General features: G+C 57.7%; 1 protein-coding gene across 1 annotated transcript in view; it reads left to right on the forward strand.

Moving 5' to 3' along the window:
- Positions 1 to 23705, forward strand: part of ZC3H7B (zinc finger CCCH-type containing 7B) — a 57070-nt gene that overhangs the window by 22357 nt on the left and 11008 nt on the right. The window contains exons 2-15 of the mRNA XM_036865630.1: positions 1943 to 2001; positions 5192 to 5225; positions 5359 to 5556; positions 6465 to 6623; positions 9060 to 9140; positions 9967 to 10023; positions 15683 to 15725; positions 16331 to 16524; positions 16877 to 17198; positions 18054 to 18112; positions 18801 to 18900; positions 20387 to 20548; positions 22177 to 22382; positions 23408 to 23508. Coding sequence (XP_036721525.1) covers positions 1949 to 2001; positions 5192 to 5225; positions 5359 to 5556; positions 6465 to 6623; positions 9060 to 9140; positions 9967 to 10023; positions 15683 to 15725; positions 16331 to 16524; positions 16877 to 17198; positions 18054 to 18112; positions 18801 to 18900; positions 20387 to 20548; positions 22177 to 22382; positions 23408 to 23508 — 1769 coding nt within the window. The 5' untranslated portion in view covers positions 1943 to 1948. The remainder of the gene's footprint in view (positions 1 to 1942; positions 2002 to 5191; positions 5226 to 5358; positions 5557 to 6464; positions 6624 to 9059; positions 9141 to 9966; positions 10024 to 15682; positions 15726 to 16330; positions 16525 to 16876; positions 17199 to 18053; positions 18113 to 18800; positions 18901 to 20386; positions 20549 to 22176; positions 22383 to 23407; positions 23509 to 23705) is intronic.

Raw genomic sequence — 23705 nt, forward strand, 5'->3', positions numbered from 1 at the left:
GGTTTTGGCAGGAGGGAGGAGCGGTCCTGGAGGACACACACTTCCGCGGTTGTTGGACTGTTGCTCTGAGCCAGGCGCTCTGCACGTGTCTAACCCCTCACGACAGCCAATGCGGTGGGAGTGCCATCAGCCCCACTTTCCCCATCAGGAAAATGACTGAGGTCCAAAGTCACATTGTGTGCACATGCTGGCCTTCACACCCAGGTCTGAGTCCAGAGCCCTGGCCCAAGGCCCTGGCAGGGTGAGCAGGCGTGTAGTGAGCACTTGCCAGTGGCCCTGGCCCTGCCTGGGATGGGGAGCTGCTGTGTGTGACAGTGTTCTGGGAGCCTGAAGACGTGGTGTGGCTCTACCCATCCTGGGAAGGACAAGCGGGAGGAGGGAGGTTCTGGTGGCCTGAGCTCTTTGCTCCCATACTCTCGTCTCCTTGGAGCCTCACAGACACCCTGCCGGCCCCAGGCCACACGGCGTCTCACAGCTCAGAGTGTGGGGCAGGATGTGGCCCTTGACAAGCTGGGTTCCAGCCCTGTTTGCCCGCTTACTGGTCGAGTGACCTTGGGAAAGAGACTTCACGTCTTCGTGCCCCCACTTTCCTCATCTGTAAAATGGGCTTAGTGACCCCTGCCTGCTTACCTTATGTGAGGACAACGTGGTAGAACCCAGGTGGAAATAAAGGACAAGGAAGTAGAGAATTTTTAGAAGGTGTCAATTTGATACACTTGCTGCCTCTCCAGAGTAGCTGGGTGTTTTTTACACCTTTTTACACCTCTTTGCCAGTGAGGCAGTGAGGATCCACTCCCCATGTCCGCATACCGGCCCTCTGTGGATGCTGTGCGGGGGCCGAGGTACAAAGCGGAGGCCCGTCCCCCAGTCCCGGGCTGGGCAGTCCCACCTCCCGGCCTTGCCCATATCCTCTTGCAGTACCGGTTTGATGGGGCAGAGCATGGAAAGGGCCCATGAATGGCTGGGACAGAAAGTGCTGGCCAGCTGGGCCGTGGGCACCCCAGCCTCAGAATCTGACCCGGGGAAGGCCCAGCCCCCTCCTGGCTGTCACTGCGTGGGACCAGCTGACCTCCATGGTTGCAGGGACGGGGAGCCAGGCGGGCTGTCTGGATCTGGCCACGAGCTCCCAGCTCCCGGGGGCTCACCCTGGAGGTACCAGACCCCTAGCTGCTCTGTCTGAGCCTCCCTTCTCCTTAAGCACCCCCGCCTTCAGTTTTCACTCCCTTCATCTCTGGAGCACATCCCTGCACGAGTTCAGTGCCTTTCACTTGCGGTGCAACTTCGGGCCATCCCTCAGCCTCGCTGAGCCTCGGTCTCCCTCATCCGTAACGTGGGGAATTCCCTCCACCTCGCCGAGATGGTGCGGGTACCGGGCCACCCCGGCCTGGTGCAGTGGGGGCCAGGCAGCTCATGAAGGGGTCTCCCTGAGCTTTGGTTTCCTCCTTGGTAAAATGGGGACAAAATGACACCCGCCTCATGGCAGATTCAGTGAGACCCTCATACAGAGTGCCTGGCCCACGTGTGGTGCTACATTGTAGCTGTGATCGTCGGCATTGTTTTTCTGTGTCTCTTCTCCCCAAACTGTGCTTAGTGGTAAAACAAGGTTTCTCCCTTGAGCTTGAGGGTATCGTGTGCAGTACTGCAGCCCCAGCCACGCATGGGAAAGGGCAGGTGGCCTCCAAGCAGCCCGGGCCCATCAAAGTCACTGTGCAAACTCAGGGTCCAGTGGGACGTGGGTGTGGAGGGCAGAGCTGTGTACCCGGTTCAGACACTCTGTGTAGACCTCGAGACAGGTCACCGCCCTCAGGGACACTCCCGCCACCCGCCCCAGCACCTGTGAGGTGGGGTGAGCACGGGAGTGAGGGAGCACACGTTGGGGGCTTGGGGGTTGGACGGTGACTGGCCCCCGCTGACTGCCTGATGGACTGTGTTCTCTCCCCAGAGACTGATGGAGAGGCAGAGACGGAAAGCGGACATCGAGAAGGGGCTGCAGTTCATTCAGTGAGTGTGCGGTGGGCCCGGCTGGGCAGGGTCCCCTGAGGCATCCCCGGAGCACGCGCTCTCCAGCTCTCCCTTTTCTTGCTCGCTGAGCCTTTGCTGCTCAGGCTGCCTGTGTGTTGGGGAGTGAGGAGGTGGGACAGGCTGGGAAGGGGCTGGCATGGCAGGGGCCGGAGTTACCCCTAACCCTGAGCCATGAACCCGCCCCACACATATGCGCTCCCTGACCCTGGTTACCCTTTGGTCTCATCCGGCATATCATTTTACCCTCCCTCTCCATTCCTGCTCCTACGCTCCCTGTTAATTCTCTTGCTCGTCTGTGCACATCTTATAATAAATCCCTGGTTCTTGCTTACTGAGCATGTCTTTCTGGCTCCGTGCTGGGCTCTTCACATCCATCATCTCTCTAATCTTCACAGCAGCCCAGTAAAGCAGGTGGTCTTGTCTCCATTTTGCAGATGAGAAAACTGAGGCTCAGAGAGGTTAAGAAACGTGTTTACAGTCACACAGCTATCAAGTGACGGAAACCTGGGTCTCGCTGACTGCAAGCCCACATCTCTTTGCATTATTTGCCCCCTGTACCCACATGCCATGTTTGTTTTTTCATCTTTTTCTTTACACGTAAAATATTTTTACTAGCTCCTTTCTTTTATCTCTCTGAAATGGATCCTCAGAGGCATGTTTATCATGATGCTAATGAAGCATAAGCTCCTGGCCCCTCGCTTGCACGGGTCCTTTCTGAAGCCTTTCAGGACCCGCTTGCATGGGTCCTTTCTGAAGCCCTGAAAAGCTCCCTAAGCAATTATTTGTTTCTAATTTTGTGTTCTTTTTCTTAAATACGACTCCCCACAGAACTGGGATTTGCATCTACACACCCTCATATACTCCCCAATTTTGTTCTCTCACAGAGACCTGCAAAACATGACCTGCCTTTTCACCACAAGCTGCGTCCCTTTTCACACACACACACACAAACACACACACACACACACGCAGGGTCTGTTCCTGTTTATATTCACACACCACACTCTCCTTCCTCAACTTGCAACACAGCCACTTTTCCTGGCTTCGGCCTGCTCAGAGCTGCCCTTCACTGGGGGTTCTTCTTCCATGTGGGGGAGGGCTTTGATTTTGGGAAAGTGCCTGAGTTTTATTCAGAGGCCAGTCTGGTGAACAAGGCAAGCCTTGGGAATTCTGTCTTTTTTTTAGATTTTTATTTCACATTGGAGTATAGTTGATTAACAATGTTGTGTTAGTTTCAGATGTACAGCAAAGTGATTCAGTTATACATATACAAGTATCTATTCTTTTTCAACTTCCCATTTAGGTTATTACAGAGCAGAGTTCCCTGTCCTATACAGTAGGTCCTTGTTGGTTATCCATTTTAAGAATTCTGGTTTTTTTAAGATAAATTTATTTATTTTTATTTATTTGTTTTTGGCTGCATTGGGTCTTTGTTGCTGCGCGTGGGCTTTCTCTAGTTGCGGTGAGTGGGGGCTACTCTTTGTTGCGGAGCACAGGCTCTAGGCACGCAGGCTTCAGTAGTTGTGGCACGTGGGCTCAGTAGTTGTGGCGCACGGGCTTAGTTGCTCCACGGCCTGTGGGATTTTCCCGGACCAGGGATCGAACCTGTGTCCCCTGCATTGGCAGGCAGATTCTTAACCACTGCGCCACCAGGGAAGTCCCAAGAATTCTGTTTTTAAGTCACTGATTTTTGCGGAGCTGGAACTCTGAGCCCCAGACCTAGATCCACATCCTGGTGTCCCTGCTTCCTGGTGGTCTCAGTGCCTGCGAAATGGAGATAATGCCACTTCCCTCCCAGGGTCGTTGTGCTTGGGATAAATGTTAGCCTTGTGTCCTCCTTCCCCTTCCCAAAGGGGAGTTCTGAGAAGGTTTAGCAACAGGCTTCTTGGGAACCCATGTGTTGGTCTCCTGAGAGACTGCTTTGCAGCATACATAGAAGGACCTGCTCCTTTAAAAATGACTGTTTCCTCACGTACTGACTTCGTGTGCTTAGCAAACGTTTATTAGGCATTTCTGGGCACAGAGCACCGTAGGAGCCATAAAGTGGTCTGGACAGGTGGGTGCATGGCTCGTGTAGAGCCTTAAACACCAGAATGAGGCGATCTTGAGGACAAGGTATGACCTACTGAAGACGAAGCTGATGCTGGAAGAGGAGAGGCTGGAGGTGGGAGACCAGTTAGGAGGAGAGTGGTGGGGCCAGTGCTGGGGCAGGAGGGACGGGCCCTGGTCTCTGACAGTGGGAGGCAAGTGAGAGGGCGGGTGACCGGCCCCGCTGTCGTAATCAGGGACACCTCCTTCCACACACACAGGGGACCTCCGGTATCTCCTCTCACCACTTGTCACTTACTAGCTCAGGCTGCTCTTTTTCGCCCAGGTGTTCGCGGTGGCTCCGGGCAACAGAAAGAGCCCCAGCCCTGCCCTCTGGCCCTGGCTCTGACCTGCTCTGTGACCTTGGGCAAGTCACTGCCCCTCTCTGAATGTTTGTTTTCCCCTCTGTGACATGAGAGACCAGAAGACAAACCCCAGCTCCCTTCCAGCCCTGCCATTTAGCCTCAGAGGTGTGCCTCAAGGCTCCTGGGCTGACGCTTTCTTCTGTACTGAGCTGGCGTTTTTTTGGCCATGGGCAGGAGAGGGTGTGTAAGACCCCATCTACTTTTCTGAGTCTGGCATAAGGGGTTAGGTTCTGAGTGCCGGGCCTTGGCTGAGGTTGTGTGGGTTTTGCAGGCAGGGACAGAAGTGCAGAGACTCCCAAACTAAGGGGCCCTGAGGTGGACTTTGGGTGCCACCCAAGGGCCTGCAGTTGCAGGTTTGATCTGGGGAGACATGGTCGTTCCCAAGGGCTGGTTTCTTAGGCAGAGGACAGCCGGCTGGAGCTGGAGCTGGAGCTCTTTCTCAGCATCCGCACCTGGGAAAGCCTGGCTGCCAGGCCCTGGGGCAAACACAAGACCTTCATCCAATCTTCCATCGGAAACAGAGGGCCAGCATGGTGTTCATTTAAGGAGAAAAAACTGCTATCCCCCGACCCCAGTCCACAAGGTGATGTCTGAGGTCCGAGCTGGGGGGCCGGCTCCAGGCACAGTCTCTAATCTGAGGCTCCGGCTCCTGGGCCTCCGGGAGGCTGGGAACTCTGGGCCCACCCAGACCTTGCGTCCTTCTCCTTTTCCTACAGGTCGACCCTACCCCTGAAGCAAGAAGAATATGAGGTGAGCATCAGGGGCTGGGCTGGGGGAAGGTGAAGGGCGGAGCGTCCACGGTGGGGGGCATGGGGCCCGGGTGCCAGGGCCGGGGCTGAGTGGAGAGGGCCCCCTGAGCCCCCCCTGCACCCTGCCCCGGCAGGCCTTTCTGCTCAAGCTGGTGCAGAACCTGTTCGCTGAGGGCAATGACCTGTTCCGGGAGAAGGAGTACAAGCAGGCCCTGGTGCAGTACGTGGAGGGGCTGAACGTGGCCGACTACGCCGCCTCCGACCAGGTGGCCCTGCCCCGGGAGCTGCTGTGCAAGCTGCACGTCAACAGGGCCGCCTGCTACTTCACCATGGTGAGCTCCTCTCCTCCACCCGCGGCCCGGACAGCCCAGCGACTGGGCCCCCGTGAGCCTCTGCAGCTCCGCCGTCCAGCTCCGCCGTCCGCTCCCGTGGCTCTCGACCCCAGCGCGCAACAGACACACCTGGAGAGCTTTTAGAGGGCTAATACATAATGAAAAAAGGTTTAAATGATATTGGTGCCCAAGCCCTTAGCCCAGATGAGTTAAGTTAGACTCTCGGGGTGGCCTGGGCCCTGGCAGGAGTCTGTGGGCCATCAGGGCTGAGGGCTGCTGCCCTCGTCGTGTCCGCTGCCTCTTTCTGCAAACCTGAGTGCTCCCGCTCCTCCCCCCGGGGCTCCTCCCCCCGGGGCTCCTCCCCTCCTCACACCCTCAGCCTTACTCCTTTCTCCAGACTCCCAGCTTCCTCCTGCTGCCCTCCTCCCTCAGTCTCCAGCCTCCTCCTCTTCCCTGTCCTCGCTCACTGACTCAGTCGTTCCCTGAGCCTGTGGGAGCCCTGCCGTGGCTCTGCAGAGGATCCAGACCGTTCTGGATAAACGGGTCTACCCGATGCCCGTTCCCAGCGTTCTGCGCGCTGAGCTGCCTTCCGGATTTCACTTCCTCTAGAGGCGCCTTTATTCCTCTCGGTCCGTGGTCTTCTGAGTGACCGGGCTCATCACTGTACAGTTTAAAGGCCTTTCCCCTCCATGTCCTGCCGCTGCCCCACAGCAGCCCCTTCGGCTGGACACACGCATGCCCTTGACTGAGCCTGAACGCCAGAGCTGTTTCCCAGAGCTCTCCAGCCCCAACCTGACATCCTCCTCCTCTGCAGGGAAGGGAGGCTGGTCCTCAGTCCAGGTGGGGGCAGGAGGCTGGGGGAGGGAGGGTAACAGGCTGACCGGCCGCTGCCTGCTCCTGTCTGGCAGGGCCTGTATGAGAAGGCGCTGGAGGACAGCGAGAAGGCGCTGGGCCTGGACGGAGACAACATCCGGGCGCTGTTCCGCAAGGCGCGGGCCCTGACCGAGCTGGGGCGCCACAAGGAGGCCTACGCGTGCAGCAGCCGGTGCTCCCTGGCCCTGCCCCACGTGAGTGCGGCCCTGCAGCCTCGCCCGCAGAGGCCAGGCTCCCAGCCCTCTGCACTGGCCCTCTCTGGGGCCAGGCACCACACCTCTCTGAGCCTCGCTTTCCTCTGCTGAGACACTGATGTTAACACCAGGCATTGCTGAAAATACATTGTGTATTGACTTATTTAATCCTTGTGACAATCCTTAGAGACAGAGATAGAGATAGATAGAGATAGACACTATTATTATCCCTATTTTAAAGATGAGGAGACTGAGGCACAGAGAGAAAGAAACTTACCCGAGATCCCGGCTAGGGAGTGGCAGAGCCGAGACTTGAACCCAGGCAGTCTGACTCTTAACTTCCACACTCTGAGAGTACAGGGTTGCAGTGAGCACCAAACGGGGTGCCACATGTGCGGGGACGTGATGTCCAGGCGGTCATCAGGTGGGGAAGGTCGATGGGAAAAAAACCAATTGAGGGTCTTGCTTGCCCCAGCCCACGCACAGCTGGGCACACAGCCCCTCCGCATTCATTCGTCAACTTAACAAATGTTTACTAAGTGCCCACGGAGTGCCCAGATCTGTGCCTGTCTGGGACCCCCAGTCTATTAGGAGACAAATGGAGACAAGCCTGGGGTCTAGGCCTGGCTCCACTACAGAGCCCTGGCATGATCTCAGACAAAGCACCGCCCCTCTCTGCACAGCAGTTCCACATCTATAAAGTGCCCTTCCTACTTTATCTCTGAAATAATGGGTGTGGAAAGGCTTGGAGAAGGGTAAATGCTGCCCAGGAAGGGCTGAGAGAGTTCAGGAGTGGTCAGGATCCTGGAGGGCTCCCTGGAGGAGGCAGGGCTTGAGTGGGGCTGGAAAAAGCAAGAAGGATTTGGGTGGGCAGAGCAGAGAGGAGGCTGTATGCACAGTGATCAAGGATGTCAGTGCCAGAGAATTGGCCTGCGTTTGGGTTCTAATCTTGAGTCTGCCACCTACTAGCTCTGTGACCTTGGACACGCGGTTTAGCCCCTCTGAGTCTTAGTTTGCACCCGTATAAAGCGGGGGTGGTAACATACCATGCATCATAGGGCTGTGCTGAGGATGGAATCAGAAAATCACAGGGCAGTTGGCACAGTGGCTGGACACAGTAAGTGTTCAGAACATTCACTGGTATTATACTTTCTATTTATTATTCTTGCTTCTCCAATGCAGTTTACTTCACAATTGAGAACCTCTCTTATGACCTAGTGCCCAACCTGTACTACATTCTCCAGCGTCTGAAGCAGGTCCACATCGGGTCCCATGACTACCCACTCGTGGGAGGGCAGGGTGGCTCTCACCCCACTGTGCAGGTCAGGGAGCTGGGCCCCGCGAGGGCTGGTAACTCCCCTGAGGAAAGTATCCAAACAAGGACTTCTGACCTTGAGTTGGAGAATTCCCCCATTTTCCAGTCCTTATGGGTAAACACTGACTGGGCCCTGCTCCTTGCTGGGCATCAGGACCAGAGGTGACCCAGACCCTGGACTCTAGGAGTTCGTCGGTGAGGTGGGGAGGTCGACGAAGGTACAGGATGTCACAGGATCCCTGTTGTCCCTTTGTAGCCCGGACTGCAGTCAGTGTTTCTCTGTTTACTGATTGGTCTCCCCACTAGACTGGAGCCTCCGTGAGGCCTGGGCCCCGTCTGCCCTGTGACCGTGGTGTCTCCGGCCGCTAGCTTGTGGCTGGCACACAGCGCACAGAAAGTAGTACAGACTACTAGTAGTCTACTACTAGTCTGTACTACTAGACTAGTACAGTAGTACAGCACCAACCATGGACCAGGCGCGTTCTAGACTTCACACCGTCTTGCTCCTTTGGGCCTGTGCTCCATCCCTGTGATCTCACTTGCAGAGAGTTCCAAGACATTTTTTGGTGAAAGAAGCAAGTTGTAGAACAAATAATAGGTATAATATGATCTCACTTATATAAAAAAAAGAAATAAAAAACCCCACAAAGCAAAACTAAGCATCCTTTGTCGTCCATATGCGCGTATGTAAATTCCCAGGTAAGATCTGTAGGGAAACACCGCAGCACTGTTGGCTGTGCTCCCCCTGGGGAGGAGCCTAGGGTGAGGGTGGGGCTGATCCAGGGAAGCAGTTGCTCTTTCTCTAACATTTCAGCCTTCTACAGCGACACTGTTACTTGACGAATCGTGGAAACAAAAGGAAAATATTGAAATAAACCCCCCAAATTATTCCTTTCCACTCCCCACAATAAAAGGAACAACAGAAGCATGGGTTCCTGGCCCAGGCCTACCACGCACTGGCTGTGTGACTGGGGCAGCCCATATCCCCTCCCAGGGTCCTGCTTCCTTATCCATAACCTGGGGTAACAGGGACCCCCCCTTGCAGGGCTGCACAGGTGTCCAGAGCACAGCTCGTGAGTCAGGGCGGACTAATCACCCCACCCCGTGTCTTTCCTTCCCAGGATGAAAGTGTAACTCACCTTGGTCAGGAGCTGGCTCAGAAGCTTGGGCTGCGAGTTCGGAAGGCGTATAAGAGGCCCCAGGTAGGTGGGCCCTGGGCTCTGGGGCCTGGGCGGGGATGGAGATGGGGAGACCTGAAGAGGGTGACCAGGAGCCTTTGGGAGATGTGCATGAGGGGGCCGGGGCCAGGACAGGACAGAGTGGGTGACAGCAGGTGATCTTCCCTGTGTTGGCTGAAAGCCCTGGGACGACTTCCAGAAGCTTTTGGCAAAGGAAAGAACAGCCAAAGCTTCCAGCTCACCTTAGACACCAGCCGTTCAGACCCGCTCCCTCCCCTGCCCTGGCCGATTTCAACACCCTGGAGATGGCCTCAGTTGACTCTGGCGTCCTTTAGCCTCGTGTTCTCAGATCACCCCTGTGTGGTGCATATTTGAAATGTTGGTACCTGTTTGGCTCGTTCAGATCCACGTGCATTCACCTGGCTCCTACATTTGGCCAGGAAGCTGCATGCCGGGGAGGGTATGGCTCTAGAATCTCTGCTGTGACCTTGCGCAAGTTAGTTCTTCTCTCTCCACCCTCTTTTCCGCATCTGAGACGTGGGGAAAATTATGCCCGCCTCAGAGGGCTCGTGGGGGATCAAAGGGGGAGAGGTGTGAGGTGGTGCCTGGCACAGTGCCGGGCTCACAGTGGGAGCATGTCCGTGGAAGTCCTCTGCCCAGGCCATGGTTGCAGTAAGAAAACGCCTGAATCTGACCCAGGTGACTCCCTGCAGGCCTGGGGGCAGGGAGCTCGGAGGGCACCGCAGACCCCACCGGCCTGGCTGGGGCTCCTCTGCTGCCCTGGCTGGTGGGACCCTGAGCACGTTCTCAGAATCGTCATCTCTTCCCACGTCTCTCCAATCTCTGGCAGGAATTGGAAACCTTTTCTCTGCTCAGTAACGGCACTGCGGCTGGTGTGGCAGATCAGGTAGGATGGGGACCAGGACCCCGAGCCTCCCTCCCCCCCCACAACCCGCCCCAGGACCAACCTATCTTGGTTCAACCATCATGAGAGCTTTGGGTTCATTCTCTGGGATATAAATGACCTCAAGCAGCAGGGCCAGAGGTATCACACTGAAGGGTTGGGCTCAATCTGTCCTTGTCCCCACTGCTGCAAGGCAGGCCCCTGCCTTGGGAAGAGGGGTGACTGACAGCTTGGGCCCGGGCCGGGGTCTTAAGGGCAGCCCTGGGACCCACAGCACCTCCACGTCCCAAGAGGGGCCTCCTGTGACCACAGGGGCAAAGTATGGGGATGAGGTGTGGCTGCCGGTGCTGGCTGTGGTCACTGTAGGGGAACCGTCGGGGTACCCTCACTTGTGGACCCCTGAGAAAGAAAACAAATGGCAGCAGGCAGGGTGGGAGTAGGAAGGAGGGAGAAAGGCAGTTGAGACCAGACCACCAGGCCTTGTCCTGGTTGGGGGCGGGAGTGGCAGGACCCAGCACACACAACAGACCCCGCCGCCCGCCATGCAGGAACTGCTCAGGTGGACTTGGGAAGGGACAGGCCGTAAGAGTGCGGATGGCAGCTGGCGTCCTGCCTCTTCGTTGTACGTAAGGGGAGAGTGAGGCACGAGAGTGAGGAGGGGACTTGGCCAGTGTCACACAGTAGGCCCCCGTCTCCCCAGAGCATGACAACACTTTCATTCATTCACTCAACAGACTCCCAGGGAACCACTTCTTTCTTGTCCCTGAGCTGCCGCTGGGCCAGAGCTGAGTTAGGCGTGTCCTTGCCCTTGGGGCCTACCAGGCTGCAAGGGAGGCAGATGTGGACCTGCCTGTGTAGCAGTCATGATGGTTTGTAACCAAAAATCGTTAGGCCTGGCACCTACTGGGTCCTCAAAAAAAATAAAATTAAGTGAATGTCTGAGTCTGTTCAGGCTGCTTTAACAAGATGCCGGGAATTCCCTGGCGGTCCAGTGGTTAGGACTCGGCGCTCTCACTTCTGGGGCCTGGGTTCGATCCCTGGTCGGGGAACTAAGATCCCTCAAGCCGTGAGGTGCAGCCAAAAAAAAAAAAAAAAGCCATGTACTGGATGACTTATAAACAAAAACAAAAGAAATTTATTACTCACAGATCTGGAGACTGGGAAGTCCAAGATCAAAGTGCTGGCAGATTCGATGTCTGGAGAGGACCCATGTCCCGGTTCATAGATGGTCTTCTAGTTGTAACCTCACATGAAGGGCGGAAGGGATCTCTCTGGGGTTTCTTTTATAAGGGCCTTAATCTCATTCATGAGGGCTCCACTCTTATGACCTAATCACCTCCCAAAGGCCACACCTCCTAATACCATAATTTTGGGGGTTAGGATTTCAACATACGAATTTCTGGGGGACAGACATTCAGACCATAGCAGTGAGTGAATGAATGCATAATCGCAAATAATTTCACAATGCCTGGAGGGAGGTGCTATTTACCCAGTATTACAAAGGAGAAACTGAGACGCAGAGAAGTTAGGAGACTTGTCTGAGTTCGTCCAGTATGTGCCAGGCACTGAGCTGGGACCTGTGTACGTACGTGCTGAATAAATCAAACATGGTCCCTGCCCTCAAAGACCTCACAGTCCAGGGCAGATGGACACTAGCCGTTTCTGGTTACAAACCATGAGGAGAGCTCTAAAGGCAGAGGGTGGGGAGCCCTGGGCCACTGGGCCTGGGAGGCCTGATTTAGACTGGGCGTCAGCAATCTGTAAGCTGAGATCCGAAGTTGAGGAGTAGGGCAGGGGCAGGGTGTGTGGGTAGAACAATTCCAGAGGGCAAGGTATGTGCAAAGGCCCTGAGGCTGGGAGGAGCTCAGAGTGTAGGAGGGACCAAGTGGAGGGGGCCCAGTGGGGCTGGAACAGTGGATAGAAGCCAGAGCACCTAGTCCCTGGTGAGGTCTTCATCATAAGAGTGTTGGGAAAGCATTGAAGGCGGATAGCACTGATTTCATTCATTAATTCAGAAGATATTTATTGAGTGCTTCTGTGTGCCCATCATAGAATTGATCTAGGCACTGGGGACACAGCAGAGGGAGAAACAGCCAAAGAGCCCCACCCCATAAAACTTGTTCTAATTGGGGGAGACAAACAAAAAGTGATCAGTGCCTTGGAGAAGGGAGCTGGGGAGGCCAGCCTATTGGTGGGGGGTGGGTGGGTTGCAGGGTTTTTAAATTTTATTTATTTATTTTAAACCTAACTTTTTTTTTTTTTAAGATTTTTTTTTGATGTGGACCATTTTTAAAGACTTTATTGAATTCATTACAATATTGCTTCTGTTTTATGTTTTGGGTTTTTGGCCGTGAGGCATGTGGGCTCTTAGCTCCCTGACCAGGGATCGAACCCCCACCCCCTGCATTAGGAGGCAAAGTCTTAACCACTGGACCGCCAGGGAAGTCCCTGGGTTGCAGTTTTAAACAGTAAATAGTGAGAGGGAGATACTTGAGCAAAGACCCAAAGGAGATGAGGAGTGAACTATGAGGAGGTCTGGGGGACCAGGCAGCGGGAACAGCCGGTGCAAAGGCCCTGAGGCAGGAGCGTGCCCACTGTGTGCGAAGAACAGCCAGGAAGCCAGCATGGCTGGAGGGGGCTGTGCAGGGCTCCTCTTCCCTCCTGCCAGCGGTGATGGGGAGGCAGGGAGCCATCCAGGCACATCTTATCCAGAGTTCCCAGATCTCGGGCTCCTGCCTCATTCCTGGAGCCAGAGAAACTAGGGCTCCCTTTTGTTTTCTGCTGATAGTGGCACGACTGTGCGTTATAGGGCAACTCTGGGGAGACCCTGGCTGGGTATGTTATGGGGTATCCCCGTTCCTTCCTTCTCTTTCCACAGTGACTGCCCAGGTTCAGGTCACATCCCACTCTTCCAGGTCGTGGCTGGCCTCCCCTTCTCGTCCCCTTGACACTGTCTGGGCCCCTCTTCCTGTCCCCCAGCACTGCTGCTGGATGAACTCCGACAGCCTGGCCTCGTGGGGCTCTCCCCAGCTTAGAAACCCTCCGTGGTTGTAAATTAAAGTATCCGAGGGACTTCCCCTTTGGTCCAGTGGTTAAGACTCTGCGCGCTTTCACTGCTGAGGGCCCGGGTTCAATCCCTGGTTGGGGAACTAAGATCCAACAAGCGGCACAGTGCAGCCGAATAAACAAACAAATACATAATAAAGTATCTGTTTAAAAGTACTGTTATTAATCAACATCCGGATACTGTAGCCTGACATTCAGGCCACTCCACGGTCTGCTTCCAGCCTCCCTCTCTGTCCTCACCATCTTCTCCTCACGCACCAGACGATGTGTGCGCACCCATCCCCTTGGCTCCGTAGCGAGCTCACTCGAGAGCGGAGACTTGGGGGTCCTCTCACTGATGGCGTGACCTAGAGGAAATGACGTCATGTCCTAGCCTTAGGTCCCCTCTGTACAAGGGAGACGACAGTTGTGCCCGGTTCCCAGGGTGGTTGTGCGGATGGAATAAGGGAGGTGGTGCCCGAGGCAAGGCCAGTGCTCGCACCCCTTCCCTCCGGCCAGCTCACAGGTCTCTTCCAGTACCAGGAACAGGGGGCCTGCCTGCAGGTCCTCGCAGGCAGCGAGGGGGTGCGTAGTGTGTCAGCTGCTCATCACAGCAAGCAGAGTGGCACTGGGCACGCACAGCAGGTGCTCGGAAGATATTTGTTGAATGACTAAATGACCATGGCCAAAGGGCCACGGCAGATGTGGGTGGAATGCCCAGCTCCACAAGGGCCAACCCTCGGTGTCCACGGAGTCTGCAGCCAGGGGACCACATATGGTGCCGTGCGTGGCAGTGGCCACCCCGGCCCCTGCCAAACCAGTCACCCAACCCGGCAACCTTGCTGGGGCCCCCACCACATGCACAGAGGCCAGGGCTGGTCACAGTGACGGGGGTCTGCGAGAAGCCCAGGCAGAGTGGACTCCACGGTGGAGGGGACCAGCTCAGACCCTGCGTCGGCGCACTAGCCTGGTGCCGTACGTGTGTACAGGTGTGCGCCCGTGCACCCACCACCCCCGACATCCACCACACACTCCCACACCCACATACCACACTCCCACACGTAGTGGCCTCAGGACACACTGGGACAGGGAGGGTGTCCCAGCCAGATCCCCTGACCTTCTGTAGGTTCTACATAGACACTGCGTGCGAGCCTGGCCGTGGGGATCCCCGCGGGATTCTCCAGTGTCGGGGGTGCCAGCCAGGCGGTCATTCCACACGCGTGCCTGGGCGTGGAGACTGCACGTGCTGTGCCCACAAGGAGCTTCTTACAGCCTGGGCAACAGCAAGGCCCTGTGGGCACCATGTCTGTGCCAGAGCTGCCTCTTGGCAGCGTGGGGAGCAAGACGCAAGGAGGGCTGTGAGTTCTAGGACCAGACAGAGCCTGAGGCAGCCTTGGCTTCAGTCTCACCTTGGATGTCACAGAGCCAGGCTGGCAGGATTGGGGCAGGTGGAGAGGAGGGAGCAGCTCGCGCGCAGGCGTGCAGGCAGGTGGGGAAGTGCACGCCGCAGCCCAGGGCTGGACACGAGCCAGGCGAGTCCCCTCGGGCCAAATGTGGAGGCCAGTGAACAAGAACACTAGTTTACCCAGGCCGACCTCCTGGTGGCTTGGATTTAAAATTCGATGCTACGCATTTAACAAACACAGCACTTCCTGTGTGTCAGGCACAGTTCTAAGCTCTGTACAAATGTCAAGTGATCGCATCCTTTTTTTTTTTTAAATAAATACATTTATTTATTTATTTATTTATTTATTTATTTATTTATGGCTGCATTGAGTCTTCGTTGCTGTGTGCGGGCTTTCTCTAGTTGTGGCGAGCGGGGGCTACTCCTTGGCTCAGTGCACGAGCTTCTCATTGCGGTGGCTTCTCTTTGTTGCGGAGCACGGGCTCTAGGCATGCAGGCTTCAGTAGTTGTGGCACGTGGGCTCAGTAGTTGTGGCTCATGGGCTCTAGAGCAAAGGCTCAGTAGTTGTGGCGCACGGGCTTAGTTGCTCCGCGGCATGTGGGGTCTTCCTGGACCAGGGATCGAACCCCTGTCCCCTGCATTGGCAGGCGGATTCTTAACCACTGCGCCACCAGGGAAGTCCCAATCTCATCCTTTTTACAGTAGAAGGAGGTGGATGACTGTATCATCCTCACTTTACAGATAAGGAAACGGGCCCAGAGAGGATGAGGAGCTTGGCAAGGCCACAGGGCAAGCTTGGGCCCAGCTTTCCCTCCAACAGAAGGTCCACGGGTGGCAGTGGGATCCCACCTGGGCTGGTTCAGCCTGGGGCTGTAAATGGGGGAGGGGACACTGGTGATTCAGGAGTGGCACTTGCAGCTTTGAGCTGCGAACTCTCCCTGCCTGGCACGTGCGTGGAGGGCTCTGTAAAACACCTCCCTTGACGGGTGAGGAAACGGAGCTCAGAGGTTATATCCCTTCCCCTGAGGGCATTCCGGCAAGGGGCAGATGTGAGGCTTGTCTGACCCCACTCCCCCTGCCTCTGGCCTGTGCCCATCCAGCCCCCTGGTTAATCAGCATCAGCAGTAGTCACTTGGGGAGGGGCCTTGAGTGCCGGCACCGTGGCCGTCCCAGCCTGTGTCTGTCTGACCTGCCCTGTCCTCTTCTCCACAGGGAACTTCCAATGGATTGGGGTCCATAGATGACATCGAAACAGGTAGTGTCCCTGACATGAGGGGACGGGGTGGAGATGGGCCCTGGGGAGAGCTCAGCCCCTCCCTGCCAAGACCCCGGGAGGTCAGATGGGTCAAGCACCTGCCATCCCCGGCCCTGTAGACAAGGCTCCTGGGGGCTCGCTGCCCTGGGGACTACCTGAAGGGCGGGGAGAGCGTCCCTCCAGCCTGGGAGGGTGGGGGGCTGCCTCAGGGGGGTAGCAGTGGCCCTACCCCCCGCCGGGAGTCCACCTTTCTCCAAGTCCTCCTCTCCCTTTCTCTTCCTCACTGGCTTCCAGGAGGGGTCACGTTTTAAAAGTGTCCTTGAGAGAGGGCATTGCATACCCCAGAGGTGGGCTATTCAGGCACTGACCAGGCCCATTGGAGGAACACTGCAGAACGAAAGGCCCCTCTCCCACCCCATGAGGCCTCCCTTCGCCACGGCCTAGCCTCCCCCGATGGGGTCAGGCCAGCAGGGCAGGCAGGGCTCCTGGCGGGAGCTGGGGAAAGGGGGGAAGGTGTTGGAGGCGGACCTCAGGCCCTAGGACACCACCCCCGACTCCCACCAAGCAGGACCCCCTGCAGCTACTGAGCCCACCCCCATCCACAGACTGCTACCTGGACCTGCGAGGCTCCCCGGCCCCCCTCCCCTCCCCGCCCCCCATGCCCCTCTTCCCTCACGTTCTGGACCTGCTGGCCCCCCTGGACAGCAGCAGCGGGGCCCTCCCCGGCACCGAGAGTCTGGATGACTTCTCCGATGGGGACGTCTTCGGTCCAGAGCTGGACACCCTCCTGGACTCGCTGGTGAGCCGTGCCGCCCCCTCCTCTTCCTGGAACCCTTCTCCCCCCCGGGACCCCATCACATCCATCCTCACGTCCCCTCCCCTGTCGGGGGGAGGGAAGGCCCCATCTCACGTCGCAGTTGCAGAAACTGAGGCCTCGGGGGTAGGGGAGGGACTCGCTCTGGATAGAAACACAACAGTGCAGAACGTGGGTCCGGAAGGGACTGGAAAAATCCCTGACTCCACCTGTGGGGCAGGTCGGGACTGAGGCCGCGGGGGTGCGAGGCGGGGAGCCTCACCCGGGCCTGCCCAAGCCTGGGCGCGCGCGTTCTCCTCCAGCCCCTCCCTCTCCTCCCTCTGTTCCCACCTTGCAGTCTCTGGTGCAGGGTGGCCTGCCTGGCAGCGGCGTGCCCAGCGAGTTGCCCCAGCTGATACCCGTGTTCCCCGGCGGGACCCCGCTGCTGCCTCCTGTGGTGGGTGGCTCTATCCCCGTCTCCAGCCCACTGCCCCCTGCCTCCTTCGGCCTCGTCATGGACCCCTCCAAGAAGCTGGCTGCCTCGGTGCTGGATGCCCTCGACCCGCCAGGCTCGGCGCTGGACTCCCTGGACCTGCTGCCGTACTCGGAGACCCGACTGGACACCCTCGACAGCTTCGGGTCGACCCGTGGCTCCCTGGACAAGCCCAGCTCCTTCATGGGTGAGGCCTGGAGGGGCACACTCACCCCCACCCCCTGTGCAGTTGGGATTACAGCTCTTGTTCTGCCTCATGGTCTGGGGCCGCGTCTTCTGCCTTTGTGTCTCCTGTAGTGCTCAGCACAGTGTGGGGCTGAGGCCTAAGGGGCTGGGGGTCTTGTTTAAGGTCAAAGAGCAGGGCTGGGATAGTCCAGGATTCCAGACCTGCAGTGTGGTGCTCGTCCCCCACCTTCCAGGGCCCTGGCTTCACCAGATCGGCGGGCAGGTGGTCCTGAGGCTGGGGGAGGGGGTGCCAGGTCGTGGGCTCCTCCAGCACCGCTCTGACCTAGGGACCCCGCCAGGAAACAGACCCGCCTGGGCCTCTGCAGGATCGGCTTTCCGACAGTCAGACCTAGCTCAGGGCGCTCACTGCCGAAGGGGGTTCGTGGGGCTGCAGGGGGTACAGATGGGCTTCACAGAGACTTCCTGGAGGAGGTGATAGCTGAGCAGGGTCATGTGCTGGCAGAGGGAGCAGTGCGACACAGGCCTAGCGATAGAGGGCCTGGCGGATGAGCAGAGGAGTTGGCCGGAGGGGGAGTGGGTTGGGGGCCTTGAAGGCCTGAGGCTGGTCTCACAGGACCCGCAAGCCAAGCTGAGGAGCTTGGGCTTTCTCCCGGGGGCTATGGGGGTGCAGAAGGTGTAAGCACAGGGTGGACACGCCCAGGCTGGGACGTTTCTCTGTCCCCGGGCGGTGGCCCAAATGGGAGAAGATGTGTGGCCTGGATGGCTTCTCCAAGTTAGAAATACAGAAGAGAAAGTCCTCAGAGGGCCCTCCTGCCCTTCAGAGCAGGGCAGGTGACCCCTGTGTCTTCTTGCCCAGAGGAAGCCAACTCACAGGACCATCGTCCCCTGAGCGGTACTCAGAAACCAGCCCCCTCGGTGAGTGGCTCGGCGAGCATCGGTGCGCAGGTACCTCATGCTCTCCTTCCTGGCCCAGCCGTGTGCTGGGAGGGTAAGCAGAGGGCACCACCCACCCTTGTCTGGCCAAATCAGACATCAAGGCTCAGAGGAGTTAAGTAACCTCTCCAGGGTCAGTAACATCCGTGGTCTCAGGACTCAGCCAGGTTTGAGTTGAGGAGAGCACTTGACCAGGACTTAGGTGGCCTGTACTCTGGCCTTAGCCTAGACACTAGCTGTGTGGCCCTGGGGAAGCCACCTAACTTCTCTGAGTTTTGCCTTCTTCCCCATCTGTTGATGCCTTGGTGGCTTGGGAGAGAGGATGGGAGTGGGGGAGGGCCTGTGCTTAGGCCCCAGTCAGGGCCACTCCTGTTTCTCCACTTTAGTGTTGGGTTTTAACTCAAGGGAAGGTTCTGGGCCAAGGTCACTGTCACCCGTGCATCGTGCATCGCCACTAGTCTGATCTAATCCTGCTGGATTCTTGGATCATGTTACAAGGGGGCTCCCCGGCTGGGAGGATGGAGGAAGAGGGAGGGTCCTGGGCTGCAGTTCTGCTCTTGGGTGGGATTGGGGGATGTCACAGTGCCCCCCAACCTCTGGTGCCCAGGCTGGTTCCGGTGGCACCGGCCATCGTCCAGCGCCCAAAATGGCCAACCTCCCCCTGTCACAGCCAGAGCCTTCCATGCCCAACACCGCCTTGCTCATCAAGAACCCCTTGGCTGCCACCCACGAGTTCAAGCAGGCGTGCCAGCTCTGCTACCCCAAAACAGGTAAGGTCACACCTTCATACTCTACCCCTCTGCCCAGAGATGCCGGGAATCTCAGGAGTGTAGAATCCCAGAATGGCAGAATCCTAGTGTACCAGTCAGAGATAAGTATGGGAAGACAGAAGCCCCTCCGGCTACTCCGAGCAGACAGGGCTGTCATGTGGGAGGCGGGGACTTTGAAAACTGCCGGAAAGCCTAGAGGAGCGGAAGCGGAGATTCCACCGGGCCTTTGGGCTACTTCTCCACAAGCTGAAGCCCAGAAGCCGGGGGCCGCCGCTCTCACACAGAGCCCAGGGGGCTGCCGGGATTGCTGGCCAGCATCACGGCCACCCCACAGCCCAGAGGCTGAGGAAGGCAGGGTCCAGCTGGCTGCTGCAAAAACACGTCTGCCGAGGAAAGGCGGCCTGCACCTCTGTCCACATCCACCTCTCCGTCCACCTCTTGCTGGGTGAATTCAAACCTTGCCTAGAACCCAGGGGGCGGAGGAGTCTGGGAAAGGTATTTCCTAGGCTCCCAGCCCTCAAATCCAAGGGAGACTGTAGGAGCAATTCAAAGTAGATGTCCAGTGTTGGTAGACACTTTTCAGCACACCTAGAATTTCAGAATTCTGGACTCTAAGACTCGCAGTATTTCATTTGCCAGAATCCCGTAGTTCCGACGTTTTAGAATATTCTCTTGGTATCTCAGGGCTACAGATCTTACCAGTCTGGAGTTCTCCCTCTCAGAGGTGCTGATGTTGACAGGACCTCAGAGGTCATCTAGTTGCTGTTTTCCACCCCCTCCCCCTCCCCCTCACACGCATGTCACCCCTGACAGAGCCGTCCTGCCAAAGCCCGCGGCCCCGTGGGGATGGGGAGCAGAGCGCCGTCTTGCGGGATGGCTGTGCCCGTGAGGAAGTTTCTTCCTTGCGCAGACCACACCAGCCTCCCTGATCCGCATGCCCACCGCTCGCTGCCCCCTGTGCTGGGGAAGCAGAGCTGCTGCACACCTGGTGCTGGCCCAGCCACGTCACATGGGTCCCCACAAGGGACCTTGGTCCTCTTGGTCTCTTTGGGGAGACCCCACCCCCACCCCATTGTTGGGGAGAGGAGGCCTTTGGTCAGAAGATTTGAGAGCACCAGGGAAGAGGCAAAGGAGCAGGGGAGGGAGGCTGAGTCTGGCAGTGCTTTTCCGGGGCAGGAAAAGAAAGGGACAGAGCCTGCTCTCTCCCAGGCACTGTCTTCGTAATTTGTTCCAAGGAAACACTGAAGTGGTCAGGCTCACTGTAGAGTCGGGGTGGTGATGGAAAGGGGGTGGGTGCTGAAAAGGGGCTCCCCTCTGCCCAAGCCCCCTGTCCCCAGGGAGCATATGGCAGGAGCTGGCGGGAGGCCGAGGGGAAGGAGGTGGGCTTTTAGGCGGCAGGGGGGCCAATCGCCATGGCTCGGGCCCATTGGCTGTCACCCTTCAGTTCTGCTTCCGGAACCATTCCCTGTCCTCCCTGCCCCCACAGGCCCCAGGGCGGGCGACTACACCTACCGTGAGGGCCTCGAGCACAAGTGCAAGCGGGACATCCTGCTCGGCCGCCTCCGGAGCTCCGAGGACCAGACCTGGAAGCGGATCCGGCCCCGGCCAACCAAGACCAGCTTCGTGGGCTCCTACTACCTGTGCAAAGGTGGGTGGGCTGCAGCAGGGGCAGGTGGCACGGCCCAGGCCCAGCTTCTCACGCCCGGCCGCAGCTCTGCTCCTCATCACAGGCAGACAGGTAGACAGACAGGTGTGGGCCATGAAGGAGGGATCCCATCTCAGATCGAGCAGCTCCTGCCCTGACCAGCTCCACAGACAGGTGGGGGCGTTTGGATGTTACCCTCAAGCTGGGGCCTCACCAGCAGAATGCGCTCCCAGGTGGTTCACGGAGAGCTAGTTTCTGTTACACTGCAGGGTCCCAAAGGGCTGTTGGAAGGATATGGAGAGAGAATCCATGTAAAGCACTGGGGCCTGGCCCATAATGGTAAGGGCTTGATAAATATTAGCTTTTAAAATTTAGTATGTTGTTGTCATTTTCCTCACTTCTGGCTCATGTCATTTGGCTGACATTTAGTGGACATTTGGCAGGTACCTCATTTGCTTTCTTCTACTCCCCGACCGAGCATCTCGGTGCAGCCTGCACAGCAAGACATGAACAGTCTTGATGTTGTTAAGTGCTTTCTAGCGTCGCCCTTTTGTACCCGCCATCACACATCCTCATGACAACGCTGGGTGAGGAAGGAGACTTGGGGAGTCCGCTCCAGGCTCCGCCTTTGTCCCCCGACCCAGCCCGTGGCAGTAGCGCACCCAGGCTTCTGGATCAGCTCTTTGTTCTTCCCAGGTGGATCTTAAAGACTTGTCATTTCTGAGCTCGCGGGCCTCCGCCAGCCATGCCCTGGCCAGCGTGGATGAAGTCCCAGTGCTGCGAGGCCTACAAGTCCCCGTCTGCCCTAACCGTTCCCCAGATACACTGAACCCTGACTCCTTTGCACATGCTGTGCCCTTTGAACTTGGTCATCCTCTGCTCCTCCTTCAAGCAGCACCTGGATCTTGGGAAGCCCTTCCCTGCAGGCCTCCCCGCTGGGTGCGGAGCTGGTCGCAGTGCAGAGCAGTCTGTGGGGTCACCGGGCCATCCGGCCTGCTCGTCCTCATGTGCCTGCAAGCTTGGCAGGGGGGCTGGAATGGGGCAGACTTAGAAAGAGTGTGAGGGAGGGAGAAAAAGAAAGAAGAACAGTTCCCACCCCCAGGAAATGGCAGGTCTCTGGATTCTAAACCTGCTGCCTTCCTTGCTCCCTGGCCGCCAGGAGTTTTATTTATTGTTTCACTTAATCCACACAACAACCGTGTTCTCCGTTTATGGACACACAGCTAAGGCTCAGGAATAACGGGATCCCAGCCCAAGTCTGCTGGACCCCAAGGCCCATGCCTTCCTGAACCAGTGGTATTATCCTGGTGCAGAATAATAATAATGATGATAAAACGGCTTGTATATGTCTACAAAGCCCTTTTCCCACCTGTTGTCTTGCCTGACCCATACCAGGCAGCCTTGTGGGGTGGTGGAGCCGCGGCGACCGCCATGCTTTGCGCGGGAAGGTGCAGATCCGGGCCCCACACCCAAGTGTAGAACAAAGAAGGGCCTGGCCTGGGAAGCGCTCTCCCCGAGCTCCGCTTCTCCCCCCCCTGCCAAGTCCTCCCTCCTGCTCGGCAGGCCGCACCGGGGGTGCTGTGGGCTGCCGTCCCGCCTGGCGGAACGTGTGTCCTGTTGCCTCTTTGCAGACATGATTAACAAGCAGGACTGTAAGTACGGGGATAACTGCACCTTCGCCTACCATCAGGAGGAGATCGACGTGTGGACGGAGGAGCGGAAGGGCACCCTCAACCGCGACCTGCTCTTCGACCCGCTGGGGGGCGTCAAGCGCGGCAGCCTCACCATCGCCAAGCTCCTCAAGGAGCACCAGGGCATCTTCACTTTCCTCTGTGAGGTACCGGCCCCTCCACGGTCGATTCCCAGACGGGGCTGGGGAGGGGCTCCCGCGGGCTCCACTGTGGCCTGTTGGCCCTGGGACCCGCGGGTTTTGGAGGCCTGACCTTAGAATCCACAGGTCCTGGGAGTTTCAGAAAGTTAGACCCATACGCTCCCATCGCGCTAGAGCCCAGATCCTATCCAGTCCCCTCATTTTTCGGAGCTGGAAACTGAGGCCAGAAAGAGAAGTAACCACATGTGCTCTTTGCTTCCTGCCGTCGCAGGCCAGACTCAGGTGCTCTAGGAACTCATCCCGATCCCCCCACACCCCATGCCTCCTCGTCCAGCTCTGCTGGCTTCAATGCCCGCTGCACCTTCCTGCCCACTTCCCTGCCTATGTCCAGGTTCTGCCCTCTCCCTGGGGTGCCCTCCCCGTGTTTCTGCGTCTTGGACCCTCTGAGGCTCAGCTCTGATCCCAGCAGCTCCACCAAGCTGTTCCTTTCCTCCCCAAAGCTGTCACGGAAGATGCTGCTGGCCCCCTGCCTCCCCCCCCCAGGCGTAGTGTGATGAGGGCAGGGACGGTGTCGGGTCCATCTCCGTGAAGTGAGGGTGCTGGGTCCAGGTTACTGGCAGGGTTCGGTGCTGCTCAGCCAGCCCCCATCCATCACACAGCCAGCCGTTCCCTCCGACTCTTAGAGCAGGTGGGCTGCCCTCTCCCTTCAGGGGATCACGGCCCACAGCCTGGTGGCTGCATATACTTTACAAAGGACCTGTGGTTCTGTTAGATCCTTTTCCAGCTTCACAGTGAAGCCGTGGGACAGCTCAGGTGTGGTTTTCCCCAGGTTACAGTTGAGGAAACTGAGGCTCAGAGATATGGAGTAACCCCTGCCCCAGGCGTTTGGAGTGGTGGGATCAGAGAGGTGGGGGCCACAGACCCTGGGATTCCCTTCCTCACTCCCCTGACTCAGGGCAGGGCTTGCAGGGACCCAGTCTGCCCCTCCTGGGTGGCCATGCTGGATCCCAGCCCACCCCCTCCCTGGGCAGATCTGCTTTGACAGTAAACCCCGGATCATCAGCAAAGGCACCAAGGACTCTCCGTCTGTCTGCTCCAACCTGGCTGCCAAGCATAGCTTCTATAACAACAAGTGAGTGGGACCCACGGCCAGGCCTGGGGTGGGGTGGGTGGAGAGTCCCCCTGGGGCAGCTTGGATGCCTGGGGAGCAGAGGGTGGGCCTAGGATGTCAAGGCAGGGGGTAGGATTTGGGACTCAGATCCAGCATCCACCTGGAAAGGACAGAACCACATTTATTGAGCATCTTCTATATTCCAAGCATTCTCTTGG

Source organism: Balaenoptera musculus, chromosome 10 (assembly GCF_009873245.2).
Source record: "Balaenoptera musculus isolate JJ_BM4_2016_0621 chromosome 10, mBalMus1.pri.v3, whole genome shotgun sequence".
NCBI lineage: Eukaryota > Metazoa > Chordata > Mammalia > Artiodactyla > Balaenopteridae > Balaenoptera > Balaenoptera musculus.